Raw genomic sequence first — 24,490 nt, forward strand, 5'->3', positions numbered from 1 at the left:
ACGGTCACTGTTATTTTAAACACTAATGTAGCAGCCAAGCACAGAATGGTGATGCCCTGTAAGAGGTACCCGCTCACACTTGAAATGCTTCAAACCTCACATAGGGCTAGATCTAGACATTAGGCTTGGCCCAGAGTAAGGGGCAGCATGTGTCTGCACTGTCCCGAGAGAAGGTGCAGGGAGATACTGAGCATAGGCGCCCACTTTCTAATGTGCTAGGGGGTGCTCCTCCCTGGGTTCACTCCCAGACCCCGCCCACACCCCTCCCCTTCCCCCAAGGCCCCACCCTCACCCTGCCTCTTCCTGCCACTGCCATGCTCCCGCCCTGCCTCTTCCACACCCTCCCCCCAGCAGTCCCTGCCCTCGCTCTGCCCCAGCAGCTCCTGCATGCCGTGGAACAGCTGATACACAGCAGGCGGGAGGTGCTGGGAGGGAGGGGGAGGAGCCAATTGGCGGGGCTGCTGGTGGGCCGGAGGCGCCGGGAAGTGGGGGAGGCGCTGATGGGGGGGCTGCCAGTGGGTGCACCCACCATTATTTTTCCAGAGGCGGCTCCTATGGAACTGAGACTCAGAGAGGCACAATTCCTCCCCTGAGGCCATCTTGTTCTGTGTGGGACAGTTAGGCTAGGTCTACACTACAGCGGGGGGTCGACCTAAGATACGCAACTTCAGCTACGTGAATAGCGTAGCTGAAGTGGCGTATTTTAGGTCGACTTACCTGGCTGTGAGGACGGTGGCAAGTCGACCGCTGCCGCGCCGCCGTCGACTCCGCTACCGCCTCTTGCTGCGGTGGATTTCCGGAGTTGACGGTAGAGCCATCAGGGATCGATTTTATCGCGTCTTCACTAGACGCGATAAGTCGATCCCCGATAGACCGATTGCTACCCGCCGATCCGGCGGGTAGTGAAGACGTGCCCTTAGTCACTCCTTCTCTTTTCAGGATGCAACTTAGGGCTTATCTACATTGACTGAAATAGGTATTCCAAAATAACGATTCCACTCTAGCTATTCCAGAACAACTCCCTGTGTGGACCCTCTTATCCTGGAATAGCTATAGTTCTTTGAATGCACATCTTGACCTATTCCGAAATAACATCCCTGTGTAGCAAGCCCTTACTGTGTGCCTGGCTGGTGGGAAGAGGGAGGGGCAGACCCAAAGCTCCTCCCACTCCCCACTCTTCTCTCTCCCTCCCTGCCCACTTGCTCACAATAGGGAGTATCAGGGGATCAGACTTTGCTCGCCCCTTATCCCCACCTCCAGAGCTGGAGCTGCAATTGGGAGTAAAGGGCAGGGGGGCTTTACTCCCCTTTATTCCCTTGAGTGGCCAAGTAAGAGCTATAGAAAATCCACGGATTATCATCCATTTAGAAGTCTTGCTGTCCTCCCTTCTTGAGCCTATTTCCTGCTCTGTGGGGAGAATTCCACTGAATAACACTGAGTTCCTGTAAGAAACAGAGTCATGCTGCTCCTGTAGAACATGGTGGGATTCTGAACCTCTGGGGTGACATCCTGGCCGCACTGAAATCCATGGGAGTTTTGCCATTGACTTAAGTGGGGGCCGGGATTTCACCCTAGGACTGTGTAACCAAGAAGAAACACAGCACGTACGGCCCTTGCTCACAATTAAAAAATGGGCTGTATGGCTTTGTGAAGCAATTTTTGACTGAATTAACTGACACAACCGCTCAATAAGCTGAGCCGGAGCATGAGCAGACCCTGACGCACTTGAGAGATTGCCGTTCAATTATCAGCACCCCATCAGCATTACAGCCTTGGGAATCACAAGGCTTAATAATTAGCCTGGGGCTTTCTTTTCCCCCCCAGCACAGCAGCAGGAGGAGGCATTCATTGAACAGCATCAAAACAAACAAATCAGGCACGTACGGCACTAACAAACTGACACTTGGCACTGGATCAATACCCATTATTGGCACCAGTTGGATGAGGCTTAGCTGGTGGCTGCAACACACAGCAGCATTAATTGATTAGGATTTTGCTGTGGTTCAGAGGTGATCCAGGCCGTGACTTAGAGAATCGATCACTGAGGATAAAAAAGCCTTTCAAAGAAAGCGGTCTCCAGTTTGCTCAGTGCAGCATCCTTCATATCCACACCGTGACACAGTCCTCTCGCTGAGTACAAATTGGGAACTGTCGTTTTGAAACTGCAGATGACATGCCTTAGCTAAGCTTCCTGCGTGGCAGCCATCTGGCTGAAAAATGGCACCTCTGTGACAGCGCAAAGGGAGATGCCAAAGAATCTGCAAACTAAATTGAATTAACCATAAATTAAAACCCGATAATAATAATACCAGGCGCCAATCTAGCACTCTTCATTCCCTAGGTCACAAAGAACTTTTCAAAGCTTTACATGTATCATTGCTCCTTTCTACAGAGGGTAAACCGAGGCACAGAGAGGTCACATGACTTACCCAAAGTCACTCAGCAGGTCAATGGCAGAGCTAGGATTAGAACCCAGGTCTCCAGATTGTCAAGATGGTGCCCTACCCATGTTCCCTTAAAAAAACCCTTATTGTGTAAAGGTTGGCTATAAGATCTCTTTTATTCACTACAGTTTGGCTCAAGCTAGAAAACTGGGATCAGGATTTCAGACAGCCCAAAGCTGAGGGCCCCTCTCTGCATTTAATTGATAAAGCTGGGGAGCATTTTTAACATCTCTGACAATAGGTCCTCACACTGCCAAGCCAGACATCTCCCCACCCTTGCTGTCAGAGAGACCGACTGTAATTCAAATTGTTATTTTTAAACACGTCTCACTTTTTATACATCGTGAGAAATGCTTCTCACCATGTGAATATTCAGAACATTACAGTACAGTTTCCTTGTAACTCAAAAAGATTCATACAGTTTAAGGTCAGAAGGGAGCATTCTATCATCGTCTTGACCTTCTGCATAACACCGGCCATTAATTCTCATCCAGGTATCCCTATATAATAAGCCCAAAGACTTTAGTTAGACCAAAGCACTTCATTCCTACTGAGATTCAACTGTGTGAAACCAGGAGAGAACAGGATAGATTAAGGTGCCACCAATAACTGAGGCCCTGGCAATGGCAGAGAATTTTTTAGATGAGATCTGCCCAGGCAATCCCAGCAGGTGTCTCCTGTTCCAGGCTGCAGAGGAAGACCAACCCACTCCAAGGTCCCTGCCAAACTGACCTGGGGGGAAATTCCTTCCTGACCCCAAATCTGGTGATCAGTTGGATCCGGCGCATGTGAGCAAGACTAATCAGTCAGGGATCTTGAAAGAGGATTCTCTGTACTACCTCCGCAAACCGATTCAGAGCTTGAGCTCAGGTATCAGCCAAACAAGCTTTCTACTCCCCATCCCCATCAGATTTTTCACTTAATAGCTGAGCAAAACATTTTTCCTCAGTGAAAATAGCTAATCTTGAAGGATATCACTAGCTCATTAAGCTTCTTACCCCAATCACAGTATATTTAATGTATATCTAATGTAATCTCTAATCTGCATGACCATATTATTAGGTCCCCGTAACTTTAACATCTACCTGCTGTTGTCTCCAAGACAAACACGATTGTTACTACCAACAGCAAACTCACACACATGTGCACTGGACCAGATCCTCAACGAGTGTAAGGTGGTGTAGCTCCACTGAAGTTTTTGAAGCTATGCTCATCTATACCAGTTGAGGTTCTCGTGCACTGTGTGCACTTTAAAGGCTGGCAAAAAGAAAATGAAAATGAACAAACCCACATAAATGGAAAGAAAACTCAAATTTAAAGCATTTTAATTAGCTGAACGGCTTGATTTCACCAGTGTACAGGGCCTAATACTCATCCCAGAGAACATGTTTCCATTGCTCATGTTAGTTAAGCAGTTTATCATTTCAGCCTCCGATGTATTTTGTGCTACATTTCTGTGTCTGGAGTGGGACTGGAATTTTCAATGTATGCAGCAGTTGTGGTTCTGCTACTGGTGCACTGCCCTACTCTCTGAAAGGATAAACGTGATCAATTTAAAATTATTTCTCTTCTTCCCTATTGTATATGTCATTCATAGCCATCAGCTAGAGTGAAAGTCACGCTCCCCACTCATCCCACACACAGCCCAAGTAAACAGGCTTTGAGCAGGTGGACAACATGGGGATGACTGTTATAGACTCCTCCTCCCAAGTCAAAGGGAGGGAATGATGGTAAATGGGTCCCCACTACACCACTACACTGTCACTGGATCCGTTCTGTTCTGTTCACAGGGCTATTAGCCACACCCCACCATTCCCTGACTGCCCATGACCACCTCAATATTATATGTGAAACAGAAACCAGCAAGGAGCTCAGCTCTGTGGTGCACAGGGGACTGCAAAGTCTCTGTCGGCTGCTTTGCGTTTTTGTGCCTTCAGCAAGAGGGGCAGGAGGATTTCACCCTTAGTTTCTATTTGGAAGCAACACATGCAAAAGGATCTCAGTAAATGCACTGATTTCTAAAGGGGAGAGACTCCATTTTCAAACAAGCATTAGAGCAGAAAAATCTAAAGTTGCCAAAAATGAGCTACTCTCTTACTTCAGATAGGGTGGAAATGTACATTCATTTGAATCTCTAAAATGCTTTTCCTTAAATGCTATAGTGGCAGGCTATCCATCTACTGATATCTTGGATATTAACTCATCTATAGGGAACTCTGGCTTTATACAGAAGCTGCTAAAAGTGATGTTGTTTATTCACTTTTTATTTTTATTCACTTTTTCCTTTCCACGGTTTCCATAATGCTTTTACTGCAGTCATTTGGGTAAAAACTATGCATTTCTGGCTGCATGCACATTAGAACATAACCACTTTTGTTTGGAAATGAACAGTCATAAGTAAATAACTTATTTTAAAGTGCAAAACTTCAGAATCACAGGTTCATTTGTTTGAAACGTGACCCAGGCCAGTCTCTTTCTATCAAATCTGCCTTTGCTATGAGCTGATGCACCAAACCACAGTGTATTTTTCTAACAAGGTGGTTTTAGATCTATACAAATGGAGCAGTCGTGTCTGCTTTGCTGTGTCATTGTCAACCTTTGACCAGATGAAGGTCAAATAATTAGTTATGGGAGGAAGAAAGATTCCAGGCGGAAATTCTAGCTAATGCAAAATCTGGCAGCCCACCCTGCGTGGGACAGGCTGCTGAAAATATATCACAGTGGGGCTGAGTGTTTTCACTGGCACTCACTTGCCTCTGAATCCATTTCTAGGTCCTGATCTTTGAGATGAGCTGAGACTGGGCTATCTCAGAGACTGCTTCTTACTTGTGACCCAGAGACACAGCTGCACTCATCAGTGAAAATGTAGCCAACATGGCCCACGGTCAAACTTTCAGGGGCTGGAAGAAGAGTGACTTCAGTGCTGGATCCTGGTCTGCAGAACTTTCTGAATGAGACCTAAAAGAGCCCAAACCTAACTGGCTTCAGAACCTATCGTGAAATCCACCTTTTCTCTCAAACCTTCCTGCAGTAATGGAAACCAAATAACTACAAGAAGGAGAAGGAGCAGGGGAATTAAAATTAAAATCAAACCATGTCTAAGCTGCTAGACCCAGTGATCATAGAATATCAGGGTTAGATGACCTCAGAAGGTCATCTAGTCCAACCCCCTGCTCAAAGCAGGACCAATCTCCAGACAGATTTTTGGCCCAGATCCCTAAATGGCCCCCTTAGTGATAGAACTCTCAACCATAGGTTTAGCAGGCCAATGCTCAAACCACTGAGCTATCCCCCCCAATGCACTAATAAAGTCCACTAGGGAGTCAACTTCTTGCTTCTTTTAAATCTCTGTACCTTGAAATGAAGACACTGCAGCGACGGGCACCCTATCCATATATTACATAGGGGGAGTCCCTCTGTCTGACAGACAGGAGATCATTCAGTGGGGCCAGGAGCTATTTTTTTCCTCTCTCACTCTCTTTTTTGTTGTTGTGTTACATTTTATTTAAACTTTTAAAATCCAACTCATTTTCAAACATTTGAGCGGTCTTTGAAATAACCTCAAGTGTTTAAGAGGTATCCCTAGGACGCTTACAGCGAAATCTTTGCACCAGGGGTTCTAAACGTTGCCTGACTGAAAGATGCACTGGCAGCTTGTTAGGAAGGGACGCCACTCTTGGAAACAGATTTGAGCCACCTTCCGCATTAATATGGTGGAGCCTTCTGCGGAGAGTACAGCTTCCAGCACGCAATGGTCTTTCTTGATGTGAACAGACAACTGCCGATGACTGCCCAGATCAAGATGAAACATTCTATTATAGGACATCTGGCTGCATCCCTATAGAATAAAGACAAGGCCTCACTCTTATGGATGGGCCACACTTTAGACATGTGTGCTGTATGCAGGGATGCTAATCACAGTGTTTTACTTTATAAATTCAAGGGAATAAAGTGTTGTGGAAATGTCAGTAATTGCCCCTGGCACAATGACCTCACTGGAAAGACAGTTTGTACATAAGCCATAAACATAAAATTTAATCTAACGGAAACCTTTTAGTGGAGCAAGACGTCTATTTTACTGATTTTTTGTAAAAATACTTTATATCTCAATCAGCGTCAATTAGTGGGGAGCCTTTTCCCTTAGGGATGGAGAGGGGAAGGAACATAAGCACCACAGCTGCCACCTTTCTTTTAGACAGAGTGGCCGATAGCCAGGAGAGACTCCGTAGAGCCAAGAGGGAAAGTCATTCATCAATTAGAATGCTGTCTGCGACAAAGGGAAGAAAACGCAATGGATGTGGGCAGTTTAATCACAAGGTGGGCCCCACCCCTGGTGGGGGATGTTCCCTTGAAAAGGGAGCCCCATGATTTGCAGCATGAGGGGAAGAAAGCAGCGCTGAAGGATATTAGTGAGATGGCAGCCATGCTGAGAAGATGTGCTGCGCTAGTGTAAAGCCTGCTGCCTGCCGAAGCGCCAAAAATCCTGGGTGTGGTGAGGGCACCCAAAGGTATGGCTGGACCCAATTGTTCTGTGTTTTGTTATTCGGTGTACACCTGCATTGCGCCTGCATCTTGAGAACCTAGCTTCAAGGAACCCCGTAAACGGTGACTCTGCAAGGAAGCCCCTTCTTAGGGTTGATCTTGGTAGGGGTATCCCCAAGGAGCTCGCACATTTGACACAGCCTGGAAGGCTAACTGGGAGGATGGGGTGGTGAAGTGTCATATCCCTCCCAGTTATCTCTGCACTTGTTAAGTTAATCCCTATGCTTTTTGTGTTATGTGCCAATAGGCTGAGCCTCTCTAGGAGAGGATATTAGGGATCTGGCTATACAGTAGAGCAAAGGGAGCTCTAATTGTGAGTCTCTTGTGTGCGAGCCATTAGCTAATTAGAAATTGGGTAGTGGGAGGGAAAGGGATCCTACAAGCTCCCCTCTGGTTCTGGATGATTTTCCCATTTTCCACTCTTCCTTCCACCTGCATCATGCTGACCTTCTCTTTGAGGAGCTCTGGATGTGAATCCCCCCAAAGCGCAAACAGAGTTGCTGTGTGTTCCTATCAGCGTGTTCACCAAGTAACACAGGATGCTCCTCAGGGGCTGAGCCTGCTGCCTCTGTTTATCTCATTGCTCCAGACTAGAACAAACCAGTTTATAATCCTCCAGTTTGTACCCCTTGGGAACCCTGGCTGTAAGTGTGATCAGAAATGGCTTCCTCGTGTACACTGAAGGTGGGCCGGTTGATTAGTATGCTGTATGTGTCTGGTGCTTGTGTGGAAGTCCTGCACTGCCAGGAGGATGGGCTTACAGATCTTTCCCATCTCTGAAATCAATAATTCTGTACTTCCACGTTCATCGCTATGTTTTGCCCTGGTTACACTCTATTAGTGCCCTTTACGCTGTTCTCTCTGCACGCACAATTAACAAAACAACAGCTGGCACAGAAAATGAGCACTACTGCTGCTGAGTAGCAGCAGATGGAACAATCACAGAACTCTACCTCTGGCTCAATTACCTTAGTTGTCATTCAGACTCTGCATTAGTTTCAAAGTGCTCTTATTGACCTCTAAGGCCCTTCAGGATTGAGGTTAAAACACACATGCTCTCCCTCTCTCTCTCTCTCTCAATTCTGATCATCCATTATACATCAAAGTCCAGAAGAGGTCATCCAATGCACACCAAGGCTTGGCCTACACTTACCCCCCAATTCGAACTAAGGTACGCAACTTCAGCTACGTGAATAACGTAGCTGAAGTTCGAAGTACCTTAGTTCGAACTTACCTCGGTCCACACGCGGCAGGCAGGCTCCCCCGTCGACGCCGCGGTTCCCCCGTCGACGCCGCGGTACTCCTCTCGTCTAGCTGGAGTACTGCAGTCGACGGTGATCACTTCCTGGTTCGACTTATCGCGTCCAGACAAGACGCGATAAGTCGAACCCAGAACTTCGATTCCCAGCCGCCGAACTAGCGGCTGGGTGTAGACATACCCCAAGTTAACTTCCCATATTTAGCGGCCAATTCTCCAGCCATTAACCACGGCTGTGGAACTCCTTGTCCAGAGATGTCCAGGATGCTGGCACTCTGGTCCTCCTTAAATCAAAACTGAAGACTCAACTGAATTAGTTTGGCGCTGACGAGAACATTCATAAATTGCTTTACATCTTCTGTAGAACTCCTTCAGATTACTTGGCACAAAACGACACTCCACAAATGGAAGACGGGGATGCTGTGGTCCACTGCTTCAAGTGTTATGATACAAATAATTAGCAGAACTGTAACTGGAGAGTCTGGATAATCTGTTCTGTTGTTACAATTAAAATAAATGCAGCTGTTTGTCTGACGATTCAGTTTAGAAAATCAGCATGGATGATATTCAGAAAAGAACTGTGATAGGAACAGAGCTAAATATGAAGCACTAATCAAGAACGTATTCTGCATCTAGAAGATCAGCTGCAGAGCTGGCATAATAATGTAACTTTAATCTCATTTTGACCTCTTATTAAGAGTCCCTAAAGTTCAAAGGTGCTCTGACAATTTGATTAATGAAACTGTTGAAGACATCAGAGACTCTTGTATGGATCATTTTTACTGTACTACGATTTTTCCTCACAAATAACTTGTTCCTGAAAGTTATATTCCCTCAGAGATTTCCACCACAACTTTAACCACCACCACCCATCCATGAAACTCTCTCTAGAGCACTCCCGCACCAGCATCAACTTCCTGGCTACCACAATCAGCTTCAAAAATGGAACCCTACAAACGACTATACACAAAAACCCCACGGATCATTACACTTACCTCCACAAATCCAGCTACAACCCAAACACACCAAGAAATCTGGAATATACAGCTACGCATTCAGATACCAGAGCTACCTGCTGGAGGTCAGAAAGTGTAGGGAAAAAGTGAGAACTGCCAAAAGCCAAGCAGAGTTTGACCTTGCAAAGGAAATTAAAACCAGTAGTAAAAGGTTCTATAGCCACATAAATAAAAAGAAAACAAGTAAGAAGTGGGACAGCTAAACACTGAGGATGGGGTGGAGATTAAAATTAATCCAGGAATGGCTCAACCCCTAAATGAATACTTTTGCCTCGGTTTTTAATAAGGGTAATGAGGAGTGTAGGGGTAATGGCAGGGTGGCTAATGGAAATGAGGATATGGACATAGAAATTACCACACCCAAGGTGGAAGTCAAACTCAACCAATTTAATGGGACTAAATTGGGGGGCCTGGGTAATCTCCATCTAAAAATATTAAAGGAACTGACACATGAAATTGGAAGCCCAATATCAAGGATTTTTCATGAATCTGTAAACTCAGGGGTTGTATCCTATGTCTGAAGAACTGATAATATAGTACCTATTTTTAAGAAAGAGAAAAAAAGTGATCCACGTAACTAGAGGCCTGTATGTTTGACCTCAATTGTATGCAAGGCTTTAGAACAAATTTTGAAAGAGAAAGTAGTTAGGAAATAGAGGTGAACTGTAATTGGGATAAAATACAACATGGTTTTACAAAAGATAGATCGTGCCAGACCCACCTGATATCTTTCTTTGAGAAAACAACTGATTTTTTAGACAAAGGAAATGCCATAGGTCTAATATACCAATAAGGCATTTGATACAGTTCCACATGGGAAATTATAAATTAAATTGGAGAAGACGGGGATAAATATGAGAACTGAAAGGTGGGTAAGGAACTGGTTAAAGGGGACAACAGGTCATGCTAAGAGATGAACTCTGAGGCTGGAGGGAGGTTACTAGTGGAGTTCCTCAGGGATTGGTCTTGGGACCAATCTTATTTAACATTTTTATTAATGACCTTGGCAGAAAAAGTGGAAGTGTACTAATAAAATTTGCAAATTTCTGGAAAAAGGGGTAGACAGTGAGGTTGTAAAATTTGCAGATGATACAAAACTATTTGTTTAGCGTGTGCATAGTCATCTAGCCAAGCGATGGCATCTTCAGTGGCCCAATGCAGTTCTTCTAGGCCACCGCTGAACATAGTCGGCAGGCATTCATCGACAATATGCGTCATCAGCTGGGTAGTGCCGCAGCTGCACAAAGGGCTGTCACGAAGGCCCCAGCAATACTGGTTGGCTGCACAAAGACCTTGCCCGGTCTGGAACCTGTTCAACAGGGACCATTGGCGACAGGGCAGGACAAAACCAGGAGGGCAAATTGTGGGGTCAGCGACGAGGGACTGGTTGGGGATTATAACGATATCCATTCCTCTCGCCAGAGTGTTTCTGCCCTAACATCCTGGCGTGGCGGATGAGACCATAATGGGCGACGTGACGGCAAACGTGCAGCTGGTGGTTTAAAAAGGTCATTGTGCAGCAGCAGGCTTGGGTTGGCACATACTTTCTCCAGTAACTTGCCAGTGGCAACCTCTCGTTAGATATGAGGAGGAGCAATATTGCTTAGAACTGGAAGCCATGAGAGTGGAGTCGGACGCATGGTGCCGGAGATGATACGCACGGCGGCATATAACTGTGTATCCACCAGTTCGGTGTGTGACAATCGACTCCAGACTGGTGCGCAGTACTCCGCCACCGAATACGAGGTGGCAAGAGCTGACGTCCGCAAAGTTGGAGCACAAGCACCCCATGACGAACCTGCCAGTTTGCCAAGAAGATTGTTGCGTGTCTTAACTATAGCTGCTGTCTTCTTCAGGTGGGCATGGTAACTCAGTGTGCGGTCTAAGATCACACCTAGATAGACCGGTTCTACTTCATGCTTCACCTTCTGATCATTCAGATAAACATGCAGTTCTTGAGTTGCGCTGGCGTGATGAAGATGGAACAAATTGGAGACTGTTTTTATGACGCTTGGCTGGAGGTGCCAAGTCTTACAGTAGTCAGGTAACTTTATCATGTCCCGGTTTAAGGTGGCATCAAGCTCGTGAAACATCCAGGCCTGGGTACCGCAACAGATGTCGTCTGTGTAAATTAACTTTCATGACTCCGTTGTTGGCAGGTCATTGATATAAAGGTTGAACAGGGTTGGAGAAAGCACAGAGCCCTGGGGTAACCCACTGCTCTGTCGTCTCCAAGCACTCATCTTCTCCCCCATATGGACTCTGAACTGTCTATCAACAACGCCTGTGACCCAAGGTAGCAGGGCCCGTGATATCTTCACGAGCAGGCCAGTGTGCCATACCATATCGTACGCCGCTGTTTTATCGATGAAAACAGCACTTGTTTTCAAGTTTCTCTGGAAGGCATTTTCAACAAATGTGGTCAGAATGAGTACTTGGTCGCATGTGCTACAGCCTCGGCGAAAATCGGGTTGATCAAGGCTCAAAATTCTCTCCACATTGGGTAATATGCACTGTAGGACCAAGCGCTCCATTGCCTTGAAGCACACCCACAATAATAACAAAACAATTCAAGATAATTAAGTCCCAAACAGACTGTGAAGAGCTACAAAAGGATCTCACAAAACTGGGTGACTGGGCAACAAAATGGCAGATGAAATTTAATGTTGATAAATGCAAAGTAATACACATTGGAAAACATAATCTCAAAAATACATATAAAAGGATGGGTCTACATTAGCTGATACCATTCAAGAAAGAGTTCTTGGAGTCATTGTGGATACTTCTCTGAAAACATCCACTCAATGTGCAGCGGCAGTCAAAAAAGCGAACAGAATGTTGGGAATGATTAAGAAAGGGATAGATTAGAAGACAGAAAATATCATATTGACTCTATATAAATCCATGGTATGCCCACATCTTGAATACTACATGCAGATTTGGTTGCCCCATCTCAAAAAAAGATATATTGGAATTGGAAAGGGTTCAGAAAAGGGCAACAAAAATGATTAGGGGTACGGAATGGCTGCCATCTGAGGAGAGATTAATAAAACAGGGACTTTTCAGCTTGGAAAAGACAATTAAGGGGGGATATGACAGAGGTCTATAAAATCATGACTGGTGTGAAGAAAGTAAATAAGGAAGTGTTATTTACTCCTTCTCATAACGCAAGAACTAGGGTTCACCAAATCAAATTAATAGGCAGCAGGTTTAAAACAAACAAAAGGAAGTATTTTTTCACACAACACACAGTCAACCTGTGGAACTCCTTGCCAGAGGATGTTGTGAAGGCCAAGACTATAACAGAGTTAAAAAAAAAACCTAGATAAGTTCATGGAAGATAGGACCATCAATGGCTATTAGCCAGGATGGGCAGTGATGGTGTCCCTAGCCTCTGTTTGCCAGAAGCTGGGAATGGGCGACAGGGGATGGATCACTTGATGATTACCTGTTCTGTTCATTCCCTCTGGGGCTCCTGGCATTGGCCACTGTCGAAAAACAGGATACTGGGCTAGATGGACCTTTGGTCTGACCCAGTATGGCCATTCTTATGTGCTTATGTTTTTATGCAGATGACACAACGTTAGGAGGTATTGCCAGTACGGAAGAGGACTGGAATACCATACAAGAAGATCTGGATGACTTTGAAAACTGGAGTAAGAGAAATGGGATGAAATTTAATAGCACAAAGTGCAAGGTGCATGCCCCTAGGGACTAACAACAAGAATTTGTGTTATAAACTGGGAATTTATCAGTTAGAAGTGATAAAGGAAGTGAAAGATCTGCTGTACTGGTTGATCACAGAATGACTATGAGCCGCCAATGTGATGCGGCCGTGAAAAAGGCTATATGCAATCTTAGGATGCATGAGGCAAGGTATTTCCACTAGAGATAGAGCAGTGTTAGTACCATTATACAAGGCACTGGTGAGACCTCATCTGGAATACTGTGTGCAATTCTGGTCTCCCATGTGTAAGAAAGATGAATTCAAGCTGGAACAGGTGCAGAGAAGGGCTACTAGGATGATCAGAGGAATGGAAAACCTACCTTATGAGACAAGACTCAAAGAGTTTGGCTTGTTTAGCCTAACCAAAAGAAGGTTGAGGGGAGATATGATTTCTCTCTCTAAATCAAGGGTGGGCAAACTTTTTGGCCGGAGGGCCACATTGGGGTTGCGCAACTGTATGGAGGACCGGGTTGGGAAGCCTGGCCCCCACCCCCTATCTGCCCCGTCCCACTTCCTACCCCCTGACTGCCCCCCTCAGATCTCCTGACCCATCCAATTCCCCCTGCTCCTTGACCCCAACCGCCCCCTCCCAGGACCCCACGCCCCTAACCACTCCCCGGGACCCCACCCCCTATCCAACACCCCCTACTCCCTTTCCCCTGACTGCCCCAACCCCTATCCACACCCCCGCCCCCTGACAGGCCCCTCGGGACTCCCACATCTATCCAAACCCCCCTGCTCCCTGTCCCCTATCTACCCCCCTGCTCCCTGTCCCCTGACTGCCCCAACCCCTATCCACACCCCCGCCCCCTGACAGGCCCCTCGGGACTCCCACATTTATCCACCCCCCCCTGCTCCCTGTCCCCTGACTGCCCTGACCCCTATCTACCCCCCGCTCCCTGTCCCCTAACTGCCCCAACCCCTATCCACACCCCCACCCCCTGACAGGCCCCCCAGGACTCCCACATCTATCCAACTGCCCCTGTTCCCCATCCCCTGACCGCCCCCCCCCCCGAACCTCCACCTACTCCTAGCTACTAAGTGAAGACCCATGAGGTGGAAAGTATTATAGTAGAACCACCACCTAGGGAACCAGAGTCAACAAAATACTAGCAGAATGATTTGCCAGTGAGGGAGAGATTAAAGTGGCGATCAAGATTATTTTTTCAAAAATCTGCTCCCAGTGGTTCTGTCCCAGCCCAATAAGTGAGGCCCAAACAAAAACAATCCAGATTCTTATATTTTCCATTCTTCCAAATAGTGAGTTTCCACAGATTAAGAGTTACTATTCTATCTACATACATACACAAATTCACACCACATGTCTGTATACATAAATAAGTGGAATATATGACACTGTGGTTTAAAGATTATATCACCACAAGATTGGGATAGGCTCATTACTCATGAATGGCAAAAGCTACTTGAGTGGGACCCACCTACTCTCTCAATGCCATATTGCTGCAGTTGAGGTAGGAGGAGAGCCTTGAGTAGCAGTCTCCTGAATTTAACAGAGAAGGGGCAGGCCGTCGTGTTTTCAGCTGTGGAAGCAGCTTCCAGCTTTGCTCTGAAAGAGTTGGATCTGCAAGGACCATCTGTTCGCCTGACCTTTTTAAGAGGATGGAGGTGATTGTTTATACAAGATTGTTTGGGTGCAGAATGTCGCATCTATTGGACTGTGTTGGAAGTGGAGTTTTGCTGGAGTTAGCTGCTAGTTGCACTGTTGTTTTTTTTTCAATAATATCAAAGCATACCAATACCCAAGCTATTTTACGGTCAATAAATATTAAAATGGAAATATTGGTCCTCCACTTTCAGCAGCACAGCATATTTTTACTCCCTTCCAACCGCGGAAGAGGGAGATGAAAGTATCAGTTTCATGCAACAGAGAAGAAACACCATAACATTATTTTAAAAAAATGTTTAAAGGGTTAAAAACTTAAAATAAACCCCTTTATTTATTTAAGTTGTCGTGCAGGACGTGTACAGAACCATCTTTGATCAATGTTACTTGATATCCTACATCATGCTTGGGTGAAATAAGAAGCATCTGTTAACTTTGAGAGCATTGTCAACAAACTAAAATAAGTATTAATTTACAAATAGTGCATCTTAATAAATCACCCTTGAGCTGGACCTTCCCACAGTATAACTAACTTCATACATTTAACTAACTACAATCTGAAGTAATTAATTTTCAGTCATGTGTAAGTGACCATTGTAATTGACTTTAACCTGTTGTTTTTCTATGAATGAGCTCGGCCTCTTACATATTACGGATTAATGGATTTGTTACACATCATTCAGAGTGCATTTCTCCACGTGGTTGAAAAAGAGAGAGGAGAGCTAAATCCTCCACTGGTGTCAATCAGCATAACTCCATTTACATCAGCTGATGATCTGACTCTAAACGTGCAAAAAAATACATGATTTTTTCCAGTTTGTATGCACATAAGTACACTAATGTACTGTAACATTAAAAGTCCTTTGAAGGAAAAGCACTGTAACAGGCTTGTATTCTCCAGTAAAAATCGCCACTGAAATATCATCCTGACCAATGAAATCAAAGGCTCTTTTGTTTTAGATTTTGGAAGAGAAGTTTTGTGTCTATTAAAAACTAGCAGGCCACCCTTGGTATGGCAAAGGGTTACTAATTTGGTCAGTCCTGCTGTCAGCGGAGTCACTGGGTATTTTTCCACTTGCTTAAATGCAAGCAGGATCCAGACCTGTAGAGTAGGTATTTAACAGAGTGATTACATCCAGAGTAGAAAAGGAGTCTGCTGGTCCCTTACAGGATTAATGTGGCCTCGGGATATCATTAAAACCGTTAGCACATTGGTTAACCTCTGGATCAGATTACACTTCAAACATACAATCTACAGAGCAGACTGTGCTTGGCCCCTACATGAGTGTTAGTGCGGTGAGCGCACGCTAGGAGCCTTCCCCCTCTCCCTCGTGCAGCTCATGCAAAGGCAGGTACAACTGCTTTCCCTCCCTGCGCCGCTAGCTAGCTAGGTTTTTAGTCCATCCCCCGGTATCTGAGTATCTAAGGGGGAAGAAGGAGGCAGGACTACAAAGCTGTCACCTGTCTCCACACCAACTCGTGGAGCTGGCCAAGTGCCTGGGGTGGGAAACATGCTGCACCCTGGAGCGGGTGCAGGAGCAGGTTTGCTCCCTCTGCACTGGGAGGAGCTCTGGCTCGGGCACCTTTCCTCCCAGAGCTCCCCCTGGAGCTGTGGAGTGCTGCACTGCCCTAATGCTGCACAAATGACCCCAAAGTACATAGGAAGGCAAATGCAAGTAGATAAAACAACTGGGCAGGGAGGGAATGGCCTAAGAACAGGCAGAAACACAACTGGGAAGAAAATCGTCATGAAAGCTTTTGCAGCACCCACTCTGTCTAGGGAGCACAGCTTATAGTCCCACAGCATCCCACAGCGGCCCACTGGGATGACATTAAAGCCAGAGCCATTTCCTCTTTGAATCTGTATGCTGTTCTTGTACCTGGCGGAGACATCCACAGCCCTCCAACAACCCACTTCCCTGCTTTGGCCACCTCAAATTCAAACCTCTGTGTCCTAGAAGGGGTGCAAAGATGTGAGGCATCCCTCATCAGCCAAGAGATCTGAGGACAGAGCTGCTGAGAAACTCTGAGCCTGATTCAGTAACCTTTACACTGCAGCAGATGGGCCTGCTCATGTAGCTAAAGGGTATGTCTACATGGCAAAGGAGGGTGTGACTGTCGCACAGACAGACATACCCATGCTAGATTTAATCTAGCTAGCACAGGTAACAATCATTGTGTAGAACAAGGTGGCATGGGTTAGCAACAAGAAATCAAGCCCAGGGAACTGGGTAAATACTCCAGTGGCTAGTCCATATAAAAGCCCATGCCACCATGTCTACATTACTGCTGTTATTTGTGCAGGCTACATTAAGGCTGGCATGGGTATTGCCTACTCATGCTACAATCACCCTCACTTACTGTGTAGACATACCCACTGTGTACTCAGAATGGCTAAGGGTTGCAGGATTGGGCCCTTTGTCATGAGATGGGGTCACAGAGATGCCACCTGATCGGATACCAACACAATGCTTCACTGCAAACATCACAGTCTAACGTCAGAGTGCCGCACTGTAATTAACTGCATGGCTCTCGGAGAAGCCATTAGATGCAGTAGCTCTTCACCTCTCAGAAGTTAAGTGACTAGGATCAGGAGCTAACATAACAGCAGGTGCTAGAGGAAGAACCTGGAAGGAATTGTCACTAAAACAAAGACAGGTGATAAACATTTCTGTTGTAAACAAAAGCTTCTTAAGGTCATAGAGGATGCCAGAGGGCTGTTAGGATGTGAAGAAAATGAAATCATATTGATTTTGTCCAGCATGGCTGCTCTACTCTACAGCATAGCTAACCTGCATCTATAGGACCTCACTTCCCTGGAGAGCACATTGAGCTAGAACAAGGACAGCTAAGGGGCGAGGAGGGGAAGGGACAGTGTAAAACGATTGTTCCTTTTGCACGTGGGGGTGGAGAGGCAAGTGTGGTGAACTCCGAAGGCAAGGCTAAATTGTGACTTGGATTATGCACTCCTGCAAGGACGCAAGAGGGAGTGATCTCCCCTTTATATTCATGCCCATCTGGCTCCTGGGCCTAGGGTCCGACACACAGTAGTAAGAATGTGTTGAGCACTCGCTTACACTGGAACAAGTGGGTGGGAAGAGGCAGGCTCCACTCCCCCTCATTGGCTGCACCCCCACCCTAGTCACTCGCTAGCACGGCTGAATGGGTTGCAGTTTGCTGCTGTCATAGGCCAACTGCCAATTACTAGCCATCCCAAAGCAAGGGCTGTGACTGAAGTTGTTGTCTTGCCCTTGGTAAATGAAGGGGCAGGTACGTTTCACAACGCTGAGTGCAAGAAGCCTTCTAAGCATCCCTGCCTTGGGTCAGAGTGGTGAGCGACTGGTTGGGTAACCCAGGGCCCAAAAACATATAAAGGAACAAAAACATTTTTGTCTGCGTATTTGAATTGAATTGATATCAGCAAGAAGTGGGTCAAATGAACATTCATTAGGCATGAGCCAGCCACAGTTTGAAAATGAACCCAGAGTCAAAGGCCCAGACAGCTCTGTAAGCCAAAATAGAAACTGAGCTATTAGTTCTGACTTCATACAGTCTTGATCTTGTGGGCAAAGGATCACACTCCGAATAAGAAAGAAAAACATCAACAGTGACAGGTTTGGTAACTGGGATTGCCAGGATGCAGTGCCAGAATACACGTGGTGGCATATTCTCATTCATGGAGACAGAGACATAAATTCCACAGGAGCCTACATTGACTAATCTATTTCCATTATTCGTGGACAGCTTCTTTTAATTAATAATGCTGTGGAAACTTATTTAATCAAAATGGGTTCTGTTTTTGTTACTACTGGTGACACCTCAAACACGAATCACTATCACAGCACAGGACAAGCAGCGAGTCACCGTTTCTAAGGATCCACCAACGGGGTGAGGCAGCTTATCTCAGGAATAGGAAAGCTCACCAATTGCCGGAGTTATATAAAGGCCAAACTGCGAACACAAATAACCCCATCAACTTTAATCGGACTAAATCTGAGTAACTGCTGCCTAATGTAAATGGGGGGCTCACAAACTGACCTAAATAACCTTACTGTAGAGTCTACAGCATCCTATATTAAAATATAGGGGAGTATGAGTGAATACTATGGTAACTGTATTAATTTAAGAGGAAAGTGGCAAGTTTTTATAGTTCACCACTGCAGTTTATACTTAATATACTTTTCGGTAATCTCCTCCCAACCCCAAATGGGTGGCAAAGCCCCTCAACATCCTTACAGTATTTATTACGAAATACCCAAATGATGCACATATGAGGAGTGACCAAAAAAAGTTTAGTATTAGGCATCCAACATAAAATTGTATTGGTCTAATGCCTCATCCCAAAAGTTTCCATTCCATTTAGCCCAAAGTCCTAGATTAAATGAGACTAGTAGTTTGATCCTTTGAATCCTTTAACAGGGAGGAAGCCTACATCCACCACGTTAAGTTCTTCATCAACCAATTCCCACAGAAAAGCCGGTTGCAGAATCTACTTTGCGAGCGGAATAAACTCACAACACAAAGGCTCATTATAAATGGCAAAACTGCGTTGAATAAAGTGGGAACAATTGCATGCAAAGTAGACTGCCACCGTGCTGAATGATTTTTCACAGCAAACATGCAAAAGTGTTAGAGATCCCCAGGACACTTTTAAGCAGAAGGAACTATGCATGAACTCTGGAGGTTATATAGTTCTATGTTCCCCAATTTTAATATGTTCTTAAATCCACATGCCCATTTAGTTTGCTTTCAGGAAAGCCTCCAAAATGGACAAGAATGTGGATGCCAACAAAGACCTTAATATGAAACTCACTTTGAAGAGATACAAATATTTGGCTCAAATGAAAATAATGGTATTTTTAAGGTCTAAGATTTGTTCTTAATTAAAAATCACTAGCAAAAAGTAGGGAACTGATTAAAAAAGAAATTGTTCTAATTTCAAGTATAGAGAAAAACAATGGGCCATGACATGTCATGACCTGAGGCTCTGCAGGTAAATAACCTTATATGTTTAAACTGTATTAGATGAATTATACATCAGCCATTATATATTCATATATATAAAGACATTTCAACTGCCTTAAATGTATCCTCTCTCTCTTTGCATTCCTATGCCTCATTCTCTAACACACATTCCAACAGTGAATATGCCAGAGATCCTATAGACACAGTCTCATTCGTCACACACCCCTTTTTCAGCCCCTGAGCACCATCTATCCTTGCACTGGATAAGACACTGTGGAAAATAACAGCATGCAATCATTTATATTTAAAAAACATGGGCAAAATATTGGCCTCACTGAAGTCAATGGCAACACCCCATACTTTAATGCACAGTGTACAAAATAAGATATAATATATGAGAGTCTGGCCGTTACCTGGGGATTTTGCCACTAGCTGGTATAGGTGGAAGTGGTAGCAAGAACTGGAAACCTACGTATTTAAAAATATTTGAACTGAGTACTTGTTTCCTGGAGGAACCTATTTGCTGACTCCATACGCTAGGCTCTGATTGCTATGATTGCTTCACAGGCCAAGCTTGTAAAACAAGGCCCTAATCCAAAGAGCACAGATTCTCAAAAGGCATTTCATGAATTAGATGTTATAAATATTCTCTCCCACATCGGAAGTCAGTTAGTAACTGTTTGATGGGTCCTTCCAAGCGCTGGTCTTTAACGTTCAGTTTTCAGAGATGGACATGAATCTCATTGCAGTTTTCAAGAATATTTCTAGTTTAATTATTTTCTCTACTTGGAAAAAGTTCCAAGTTCTGTTCCTGCCTTGCAGTCCGGATTAGTGATGTTAGATGTGGCATGCGCATTTCAGCACACAAAGAAAGATGATGCAACACTTTCAATTACAGGTTAAAAGTCACTTCGTTATTCTGAGCAGGAGAGATCGCTGCAGGTTGAAGAGCTAGCAGCCACTCTGATTTTATGGGCCCATAAATTTATTGTGATGGATGAACTACCTAACCAACAAAAAAAAATAAAAAATCTTGAGTTGGTAATAGCACGCTGCACAGCTCTGTTAAGTAGGTCATTCAACATGCCAGGTCTCTGGATATTATTGGGGAGTGAGAAAACATTATTTCTCCACCTCAATGTGCCTGTCTCTTTTCTTGTCATGTGGAACTAACCTTTCATGCTTAGTACTATTACTAATTTATTAGCCTGTTAAACGCCTCAATTGCTGTACAGTCTGTGGACTACATCTTAATGCTTGCTGAAGCAAAGAGTGCTTTAGAAATGTGTGTGTGTGTAAAGCAATAAACCAGATGGGGGAACAATTCTCTGTACCTCTGCATTTGCTACAGTGAGAGCAAACAATCATCTTCTTGAGCACAGAAGAGCCAGCGGTTGATGTTTGTTAAAATTAGTGGTGACTCTTGAAAGCGATGACTTAACTAAAAAAGGTGCTAAATATATTTCTATTCAAATCAATTAAAGGAGAAAACGATTTTACTTCCATTTAGGTTAAATGACTACTGCACAAATTGCTGTAATACAATTGTGCAGCACTGTCAGTCCAATCTCTTGTAACCTGATTGACTGCTTCTGCCCGCTTGATCGGACTATCTGTTGGATAGTTAGGGCCACATTTTCTAAGAAATGAACCTTTAAACTAGCAGTTTTGTCCCTAGTAGAGTACACAAGGGGCAGCATGAACATTTTCTGCCCATGGAACTTAATCCAAAGCCCACTGAAGTCACTTACTTAATAGCACTTTGGATCAGGGTATGGTATCTAAGAGCATAAAAATCTATCTAGTGCCTAGGAATGAAGCACAGAAAATCCCTGCACCAGACTGGCTGAATGTCCCAGCACTGTTCTTTTAGGAAAAGGCCTTTCCCCCCCAAACCTATCTCCTGGATGTTGAGAAGATACAGATAGACATCATGTGTGATTCCACATAGCCATGTTCTTCAGAACCTTTTACTGCCAATCCATTCATATTTACTGCTGCTCTATGTACCCAACGGGGATCTCTCCTCTCCTGTGAAAGGCAATCTACATATCTTTCTTTATAAGCTTCATTATGAAATTCAGCTCCTCCTAGCACAAATCTTCCCTTCCACTGGTGAAAAGAATTCTCCCACCATTACCATCAGGGTGTCAAGTGGCTGCATAGGCACTCCACTGCCATTACTACAGCCCTGCATAGTAACTGCTGTGGCTGTAACACAGAGGATCCATGTCTAAGTGATCCATGCAGCCACACTGCAGGCCTTCCCCAGACTGCACTTCCTGGTCCCTAGGGATTAGCATGCAGGGAGCTCGGTTCTGCATTGCACACCTGTATCTGTGCCACCACCCCTTATATTGCACCCCACCTTGTGAAGCACACTGGGTCCCACTGCCAGAAGGCCCTCTCCCTCCTTGGAGGAAGGGAAAGGATTTCCGCTATGTGAATAGTAGAATTGCAGTCCACTGCTTTGTCAGCAAAGTGTTCACATTGCTTTCGGTAATGCACAGCTCTGGCATGGCTCCAGAGGAAGAGGTGTAATCTCAGGAAGTTAGTTTAAGTGACAGGTTTATAGCCACAAGAAGCAGAATGTATGTTTTGACACAGCGTGAGTCGTATTAGCTTGTCCCATGAAAATGCCTTCAAGCATTTCTTCCCTGGTCCCATATCCGTCCGGGTTCCGCCCAGGTTCTTGAGCAGAGTTTTCAACTCTGGACTGGCAATTCATGGCACATTGCAGGTAGCAAGGTGGGAATTACAAGAGAGGGTAAGATGACAATCTTAAACCTAAACTGGATTGTTGCTGTGCTTTCTTTTTTGGCCTTAACTCAGACTGGATGCATCTGTAGGCCCATTTTAACCTCTCCCACCTCTCCCCCTTCCTCTACATCTTGTACTTTGCTGACTGCATTGACAGCACTAAAGAACCATCATTCTTCTTCCTGTGCAGCATCATGTACAAGCTACTGTTGCCAGAATGATACTAGGCTCAAAGAACCACCAGTCTGTTCCAGCTGGGCAATTCCTATTTTACTACAAGCATTGAACTCCCTTTTTTCTATGGCTGGATTGTCTTTAAAACATCATCATAGCCTTACAGTAACTTCAGATGAGATGCCTTAGGTGCAGCTATAGAAAAAAAAAAGATCCATTTCAACTGTAAAAGGATTTCAGTTAATGCTCAATAATCTATAAATCACTGTTATGAGATTTCCCTATGCAAATCAAATGTATATGACCCTCATCAATCTTTAAAAACACCTCCATAAAGATTAAATTTTGCAGCTGCAATGCGAATTAAAGGATCTGTTAACTTATTTTCAAGATACATCTTTATAGCTAATTAATTTTCACATGGAGTGTTCTTTGAAATGACTAACAGATAGTGAGCTTTGCTGATTGATTATAAAATGAGAAGGTGGGTTAAAAAAAAGAGAGTTGTGAATATAAAATCACTGTCAAGCTTTATTAACCTTGCCATATTAAAATTCTAAACTGAGTAAGCAAGAGAAGCAGGTATTAACATAATACCTTTGAGTATAATTTATTTATTTCACATCAATAAATTACTCTTAGTTGGTCCATGTCCCATCAGCATGGCCTCTGATCTGGATTTTAGTAGATTGGAGAGTGAACTTCACCTTGGAAGAAGTAATCATTTGGATTCTATTGGACTATAAAACACAGCCTTATATAGTATGTAAAAGGAATGAAAAAAGAAAATAAGTGTAATTCATATGTCACCCTCCTAGGGCAGATACTTTGAGCTTCAAATCTACAGGTAGCTTTTATGGAGCGACCATTAATGAATAGCCACAGCTTTTACTGCCAGTCTAGTTAATCTGCACTGACCTGAAAACATCAAGACTAAATTTGGGATTGCTATTTGCTACACAGACTCTGTGGGGGGTTCTCAATCACTTTTCCCCTAGGAATGGTGAGAATCAGATCAAGTGCCTTACCCGTTTCCTCAGATTGCAAGTGAGCGTGAGATTCCTCGAGAAGGAGTTTGCAAACGCTGTATAAAAGTCCAGAACTTTCAGCAAGGCTTCCCGTTTAATAATATGTAAATCACAGTACGTCAGTGCACGGACATTGGCACACGCATGGGCCAAAGTGGTTTCTTTCCAGAAGATATCGCCAAACACATCACCTTTACCTGAAAAAAAGAGCAGGACACCTTTATTAAACCACACATATACACTGCTCTTCAGCAAACCAATTAGTCCCTTCCCCAAATTTTCTTCAGTTCCCAATTATTCTGAATTTAGGCCCAGATTTTTAAAGGTATTTAGGCATTGCTCTGTTCAGCACTGCAAGGCCTAATACATTTTGGATGTGGACTTAGGCTCCTAAGTGACTTATTAAGCTCCCTTTAAAAACTGGATTGTGGGTATGTGTGTGTGAAAATTTTACCCTAGCTATGCACGTGCTTAAGTGCTTTGTTGAATCTGGGCCTTACTGAAGTATCTAATGATTAGAGCTGATCAAACTATTAATTAAGAATAACATTTGCTAAAAAAATCAACTCCCTTTTTGGCTAGCAAATCATTCACAAAGAGACCCTGATTCCTGTGAACGAACTTGTTCATTTGCATTCACTGAATAGTTCTGACAAATAATTGTCTAGGGAATTGTTGTCCATGACTGTTTGCATTAAATATTTTCTAATTGTGTTGTGCAATTGGGCATCTGTTTTTACACCCTAACTGAATGACATTTTATTTTTAAATGGGAGAATAGCAAATGTTAAATAATGTGTAATGAGCTTGTGTTTTATGTTTTCAGCTGCACAATCATCTGCTCTAAAATTTGTGAAATATTGGGAATTTGTGAACATTCTCAAGAATGTCCAATGGTCATTGCAATGAAAAATTGCAAACAACAAACAAACTGACCCCACGAATCTTAGTG

General features: G+C 44.3%; 1 protein-coding gene across 1 annotated transcript in view; it reads right to left on the reverse strand.

The window, feature by feature from the left end:
* Positions 1-24,490, reverse strand: part of KCNH5 (potassium voltage-gated channel subfamily H member 5) — a 219,763-nt gene that overhangs the window by 15,917 nt on the left and 179,356 nt on the right. Inside the window, exon 10 of the mRNA XM_065403569.1 lies at positions 23,539-23,735. Coding sequence (XP_065259641.1) covers positions 23,539-23,735 — 197 coding nt within the window. The remainder of the gene's footprint in view (positions 1-23,538; positions 23,736-24,490) is intronic.

The sequence above is a fragment of the Emys orbicularis genome, chromosome 4 (assembly GCF_028017835.1).
Source record: "Emys orbicularis isolate rEmyOrb1 chromosome 4, rEmyOrb1.hap1, whole genome shotgun sequence".
NCBI classification, from domain to species: Eukaryota; Metazoa; Chordata; order Testudines; family Emydidae; genus Emys; species Emys orbicularis.